Below are 7,982 nucleotides of genomic sequence, written 5' to 3'. Positions count from 1 at the left end.
ATGTCCGTTTTGCAACTTCCAGCCATACCACCCTTTGACCCAAATGGAGAACCGACTTCAGTTGGTCAACGATGGACGAAATGGCAGACCAGTCTTAAATACTACATACTAGCAAGTGGAGTTAGGGATGATGAAAGAAAGAGGGCAATTTTACTCCACATGATTGGACCTAAATGCCAGGAAATATTTGAAACTTTCTCTGATCCTGGAACAACATTTGAAGAAGCCCTCCATAAATTTGATGAACATTTTTCAGTCAAAAAGAACATACCTTTCGAAAGGCATAAATTTCACCAAGCCTCACAACAAGTAGGGGAAAGTACGGATCAATTCATTACCCGTCTACGACAACTTTCCTTATATTGTGAATATGGATCAGAAACTGACAATGAAATCCGAGACATGGTCATAGCAAAAACATCGAATATTAAATTCCGCAAACGTTTACTTATGGAAACTGATTTGAATCTCCAGAAAACACAGGACCTTGGACGACTTTTTGAATCTGCAGAACACCAAAACAAAGAAATAGCTAATGGTAAACAAACACAACATGACACTGAAGAAGAAAGCTCTGAACAAATCAACAAACTACATGGGCGTAGACCACCTCATCGTAGCCATAGGAAACACAATGCACCACCACATCGGAACAACCCAACCAAATCATTCAACAAACCAGAATGTGGTCGCTGTGGTATGAAGAACCACAAAAGTCATGAATGTCGGAGATCAAGAGATAAAACATGTAACAAATGTGGTATTAAAGGACATTTTGCAAAAATGTGCCGCACCAAAAATAAACAGCAAGTTCATCAAACCAACCATGAAAACTCTGATGACGAAGATGAGGATATCTACCTATACAAGATGAACACTACGAAGTCAAATAACTTCCCCGTTCTAGTAAACAATAGCGAAATGACTGCTATCATTGATTCTGGAAGCACAACAAATATCATCGATTTTCGAACCTATAAACGCTTATTCAGCAACATCCAGCTTCAGAAATCCAATGCCCGAATCTACCCATACAATGCTACTAAGAAGCTCCCAATCACTGGTACCTTCAAAGCTACAGTTGCAGCAAATCACCATAAAATACTAGCAAAATTCTACGTAATACCTGGTCAAGGAGGCAATTTACTTGGTCACAAAACAGCTGAGCAGCTAGATCTATTACGAATTGGACCAGCTACAACACCCATCAACCATAGAACATTCCAGTTAGGTAGCAGAAGTCTGTCAAAAGGCATACCAGTATCAACAGAACAAGTCCTCAACAAAAACAACAAGGTATTCAAAGGAATGGGAAAACTTAACAACTTCAAACAGAAACTCCATATTGATCCAGATGTCACCCCCATCCAGCAACCAACTAGGAGACTGCCGTTTCACACCAGAAAGAAAGTTGAAGCAGAGCTCGATAGACTGCTGAAATTAGATATCATTGAGCCAGTTAATGGACCAACTTCGTGGGTTTCACCAATTGTCGCAGTACCTAAGAAAAATGGCAAAATTAGATTGTGTGTGGACATGCGCAGAGCAAACACTGCCATTATCAGAGAGAAGCATCCTATTCCAAAACTGGAAGAAATCCTACCATTATTAAATGGAACCACTGTCTTCTCAAAAATTGACCTGCGAGAAGGCTACCATCAAATTGAGTTAGCCGAAGAAAGCAGAAACATTACTGCCTTCATTACCCATAAAGGAATTTTCAGATACAAGCGTCTCATATATGGTATTTCAAGTGCCTTTGAACATTTTCAGAAAAATATTGAAATGGTAATTGCTGATTGTGAAGGGGCAAAGAACATCTCTGATGATATTTTTATCTGGGGAAAAACACAAGCTGAGCATGACCGCAATCTCGATAAGGTTCTTCGTAATCTTTCTGAGAATGGCCTGCGTGTCAACCCAGAAAAATGTGAGTTTAGCAAGAATAAAATTTTATTTAGTGGATATACTCTCACAACAGATGGCATATCTCCAGACCCTTCCAAAGTCACTGCAGTCAACAAATTCAAAACACCAACAACATCGACAGAAGTCAGATCCTTTCTTGGTCTAGTAAATTATTGCAGTCAGTTCATCAAAGACTACAGTACATTATCAGCTCCACTGAGGAAACTCACCAAGAAAAATACACCATTCATATGGACAGATCTTGAACAGAAATCATTTGATTTACTCAAAGAAAAACTTTGCACTTCTGAAACTATGGCATTTTACAATCCTGAGGCGGAAACAGACATAATTGTTGATGCAAGTCCGTATGGTCTTGGTGCCATACTTACACAGAAACAGAAAGATGGAAACTTCAAGCCGGTAGCATATGGAAGTAGAGCATTAACACCTGTTGAACAGAGATACTCACAAACAGAACGAGAAGCTCTTGCAGTTGCCTTTGGCTGCACACACTTTCACTTTTTCATATATGACCGTGACTTCGATATCACCACTGATCACAAGAGTCTTTTGCACGTAATGTCACCAACCTCCACATCTCCACCACCGAGGATCCAGAGATGGCTTCTTCGCATACAAGGGTATAACTACAAATTAAAATACATTTCTGGTGCCAAAAATGCTGCTGACATACTATCAAGAGACCCTGTTTGTACAGACAGTGAAGGAGAAACTGACGACTCAATTGAATCCTTTATCAACTTTACAGCAGCAGAAGCAGTACCTAAAAGCTGCAATATCGAAGAGATACAAGATGAAACTGCAAAAGACATCATTCTTCAAAAAGTCACCAAAGCCATTAACTCGAAGGCCTGGCCAAAAGATTCTGCTTTGAATCCATACAGACATGCAAAGCATGAGTTATCCTTTGTGAATAACATTTTACTCAAAGGACAACGAATTGTCATCCCAAGCACTCTACAACAGAAAATGTTGCAGATAGCACATGCTACGCATCAAGGAACAACCAAAACTAAACTACTATTACGTGAAAAAGTTTGGTGGCCGCTGATGAACAAACAAATCGAAGATCTAACACTTACCTGTCATGCCTGCCAAGTAACTGCACCCTCCACCACCAGGCATGAACCGTCACAACCAACAGAAATTCCCAAACAACCTTGGAACACTATTGCAATGGACATTCAAGGCCCTTATCCCTCTGGTGACAACCTGTTAGTTTTGATTGATTACAGATCCAGATACCCAATAGTTTCTTCTATCAAGAACACTGGTGTGCAAAACATAATAAATGTTATGAAGCGAACCTTTAGTATTTTTGGTTATCCAAAAACAATTGTAACTGACAACGGTTCACAATTCACGTCCTTCAAATTCAGTCGATACCTTCAACAACATGGTATAAAACACCGGCGTACAACTCCATACTGGCCACAAGCTAATGGTGAGGTTGAGAGATTTAACCGCACATTGAAGCGACACAATCAAACTGCTATCATCACTGGAAAGGATTGGCGTAAAACTCTTGACACATTCCTTTTGAGTTACCGAACCACACCTCATACCGTAACTAAAGTTCCACCTGCAACACTGATGTTCGGTAGACCGCTAACGAATGATCTTCCTGACGTTAGTCAACTTGTGAAAAGCAACAGTGAATTGGATATAGAAGTAAACAAGAATGATGAAAAGCACAAACAGAAATCCAAGGAAAACACCGACCAGAACCGCAAGGCAAAAACTGTCACTTTTGAAGTCGGACAAAAGGTATTGTTGAAAAATCTTACCGACAACAAAAACAAACTTTCACCGCCCTGGTTAAAGGAAGTCTTCACCATCATTAAAGTATACAAACGAAGCATCTTGGTTCGAAACAAGGAAGGAAAAACGTTTCTACGAGCAAACGGACACGCGAAACTGTATAGATCTGCGAAGGGTAAGCAATCGAGTGTTTCTAACGCGCGAAACAGGGCAGACCCTTGTACCTGCTCAAGCAATGCGAATTTTGATGAGAACCAACAATCTAAACCGAATGATGGCCATAACAAAGAAGAAGATCTATACGAAAAGAAAAACCACAAGAACGGTGCAAAAACCTACCCGAAACGACAAAGAAAAACTACAGAGCGTTACGTCATCATCAATCCGAAGCGCAAGAAGAAGACTTAGAGAAAAAAAATAAGAACGATAACAAGATAATGATAACAAGAACGATAATGATAAACGATGTATATATATAGCAGACGAACGATACGATGTATATAGTAAAAGACCGATGTGTATAGCTGAAGAACAAAAACGTTTTATGTACGTGCAGAGGAACTGAGTTGAAAAGCAAATATGTGAACATGTTATAAAACAAACAATCAAGAAATCAACAACAATAACTTCGAGAAAAAGAGGGATTGTAATATATTTTACTAGGTATATATCGGATGCCGTGAGTTTCGGCTCGCTCTCAAAACACGATCCAAGATGGCGTCACAGCATCTGATATCAGACTTTATGTTTATATGTGATTAGCTTCTTTTATCAGAAGAATACTTTTTATCTGATGATAGATAAATACTACAAAGCCGCAGCGGTTTATGGGTGAAACAGCTGTTTAAATCTGCCACGGTATAACATAGCTCGTATAGTTAAAATGTATCACGTAAAAAATTTGGGGCACCTATAACGGCTTCTTTTCATTGTAAAATGAGCTCTGTTTCACTTCATGTTTAAACAGAAATATGATTACAAAGAAAATAGCCATGGAAAAGCCGCAGTACCTAAAACACAATCAAGCAGAGGATCCGACAGGTTCCCATAGACACAAGTGTCCAAAAGGAGTTTACCTGAAGGGGAAGGTGCGTGGCGGGGGCAGCTGTATTTCTGCCATACACATGTTTACGAAGTTAGATAGGTAAATGTCTTTATGTTTTTCCCCTAGTGAGCCTCCCCTACACAAGCTTGATGTATATTTGATAGTCAGATATGGGCTCTTAGTGTTTAATAACCTCTGAGGAAGAAAGCACATTTCTAGAATGCATTCTGGGATAATGGCATATTGTGTCCTGAGGGGCAAGGTCATCAGGGTCGCGCGTCTCACGTCCCACTTTTCCCAATGAATTCAACTGTTTTGTGCTTTCTCCAGGTGCAGTCTCTCCTGCACAAATCAGATATGTCCGAGCCAGCTACGAGAACTCACAGCAGTGTTTAAAACCTCCATGGAGGTGAGCACCTTCACAACATTCTAAGATAATAATGGCGACTGAAATGTTGCGGAACATGGAAGTAATTATCGCGTTTTTTGTACGCAAAAAAGCTGCAGATATTAATTGATATTTTGATCCTAAGTTACCCACAAGATTTAATTTATTCAGTATTTTTGTATTAATAAAAATTTATTTAATAGCTAGTTTGTGCTTCCACCGACAGATCATCTGTCTTATTTTCAGCTAGCTATCCAGCTGAAACTATTTAGCTAACTGGTTATGTATAGCTAACTTCATGTGCTTTTTCACTGTTCGATGGAAGAAAATAATGATTAGAAAACACACCAGTAACGTTGTCAGCTTTTCGTAAATAGGGGTGAATTTTTTTTGTAAAATCTCAAAATCTCTGTTTTCTAACTTCAAACCTGACATATTGTATAAGGTGAGTTTTTGCTAACGTAAGCTTTACTTTAAGAGAAAGAGTTGACCGAGAAAAGTTTTTTTCCCTTAACTAAAAATCGTCAATCGACCAGGAGAATCTTTTGATTCTCCTGGTCGATTGATATGTTATGTTTGCGTCTTTCGCCCAATCCATTTATTATGGTACAAGGAAAGGTCAGCAATTAATGCAGTTTTAACTACTAAATTTATTAACTGCATCAGTCTCACCTACCTATTAAATGTATTCTTATAAATAAAACTATAATATAAGTCTGGCTGTTTAGAACAGAAAACTTTGTCAGTTTATTTGAATCAGAAAATTATTGATAATAATAACTAAAATTAGTTCGACCTTGATGAGCAGCAAAAGAGCAAATTGAATAAAATGTTACAAGAAGAAACTTTCAACTTTATATAACTGAAAAAAATAAATAAAATTTCCTTTTCTTTAATTCAAAACAAACCATATATAACAAATCGACTGTGTTCATCATTCCCAGTCTGTAGAAGGTTAAAGTTGTAAGCTTTACCTGAAAACTAATTTGTGACGATTCCAGGAAATTTGATAACAAGCTATAATTATCGATCAGTGTTTACCGATAATTCATGAAAAAAAACCGGAATTATCGATAAATAAAATGAATTAGCAATCAGGTCATTAGCGATCAACAATGATGAGCTATAATTATCGCTAATTCAATTTGCTTTGTCAGCAGATTATCGATAATAGTGCGATATGGCCAACGCATAAATTTTTTAGATAATTATGCGAAAAGCACAGAAGACAACAATTTTTTTATGTTCGCCGATTAAATTGCTTCCAAACCAGTCTACATAAAATGTTGCTTGTTATTTTTTAGGAGTTGTATTAATGTCTTTTTAAAAAATTATAAATATATTTTGTTTAATCGCTACAAAAAAATTAAGCACTAATTTAGTTAGTCTCTTTTAATTTTCTGTGTTCCTTAAAATACCGCAAGCCATATGTAGCATGTTGCTCACCCTGAGCAATTCCATTTAACGCGCTGGTAAATTTTACATTATAGGATTGTAATCTGTTTAGTCTGAAGTTGCACAAAGTGGGCCTGAACAACCCCAGTGTAACAGAGACAGAATTTCGGTCACCAAACTAATTTCGAAGGCTGTTAAATGTTGTCACATAACTTTCCTGATTGTGCTAAAGATAAAGCTGTTCTAACCATATTCTAATGCCCAACATAGGAACCTATTATGTTAAATATTCAATCTTACATTTGTTAATTGTCTGGATTTTGCAATCAGGAAATGCAGGTTTTCAGGCACATTTAATTGGCCCAGCGCTTGTGACAACGTGAGATGGTTTTGCGTACTATTAAAAATTTATTTTATAAAAACAGCATAAAATACTTTATCAAACACTAAACACTATAAAAGTAAAAATGAAAAGTATTTTTAATAATTGGGAAAAAACTTTATCAATAGTAAGTTCTACTGAGTATTCTACAAGTTTAAGTGGTGAATTAACTTTCAGCTTTGGCGTAAATACCTCATTATCACAAAACATGTGAAACTTTTATGACTATGGATGATAAGGTATCAGATTTTCTATATGAAATGCAAATCAACAAGTTATCACAAAATTACATCTGTAAGTAACTTAAAACAAATGACATTAAAGTTTGGGTAAATTTCATGAGCTGAACGACACTTATCAGGCCATTTCTTGAATAAAACTATGCCAGAGCTACGAAAAGCACCCGCTAAAAAAATTACAAGTGCTATGTTGTGCGGAAAATTGCACTCGTAAGCAAAATTTACAAGTGCGATGTTATTATTTGCAAGTGTGATTCACACTTAACTATTTTTTGTTTACCGCAACGTTATATGTTATTTAAGCTGTATAGAAATAAATTTTGTAAAACATATTAACCACAAGTGCAAGGTTGAAACACTGTTGAACTGTTATATTTAAGTTCTGGTTATATTTAACTTGCATGGGTGAGCATTCTTCTGGTAGTATTCTGTGACGATGAAGGTGGCATGGTTCCAAATGGTCTTCTGTCTTTCATTCGAGTCTCAGTGTAATGCATCAGCATAATAGCCTTTTTCATCGCTCTATAATATTTTAGAAAAAGAAAAAATTCACGAGTGCGATAAAAAGCACTCGTAAATCCTGTTACGAGTGTGCGGGTGAGTGCGTGTGCGATCACACTTGTCTCAAGGAATGTCCTGACTTATCTGGATATGCTAAAAACATTTTACACACTTTTCTGTTCAAAAGTAAACATTCAACAAAACTCAATTCAACAACAGTAAACATTTAACATAATGTTAAATATGTTTATTTTTTCGATGTAAATTATCCTTTTTTAGACAAAGTTAATTCGAATTTTATTTAATTGCTTAAAAAAGGCTCTTTTTATTAAAGTAAAA

At 36.8% G+C, this 7,982-nt stretch overlaps 1 protein-coding gene across 1 annotated transcript; it reads left to right on the top strand.

Annotated features, from left to right (window-relative positions):
• On the top strand, positions 1 to 4,101 carry LOC130613388 (uncharacterized protein K02A2.6-like). The gene has a single exon (XM_057434741.1). It carries the CDS (start codon positions 1 to 3, stop codon positions 4,099 to 4,101), a length of 4,101 nt encoding a protein of 1,366 aa, XP_057290724.1.
• Positions 4,102 to 7,982: the final 3,881 nt, after the last annotated feature.

This window comes from Hydractinia symbiolongicarpus, chromosome 11, assembly GCF_029227915.1.
Source record: "Hydractinia symbiolongicarpus strain clone_291-10 chromosome 11, HSymV2.1, whole genome shotgun sequence".
NCBI lineage: Eukaryota > Metazoa > Cnidaria > Hydrozoa > Anthoathecata > Hydractiniidae > Hydractinia > Hydractinia symbiolongicarpus.
The sequence above is the reverse complement of the archived record's forward strand: the minus strand, read 5'-3'. Positions and strand labels throughout refer to the sequence as shown.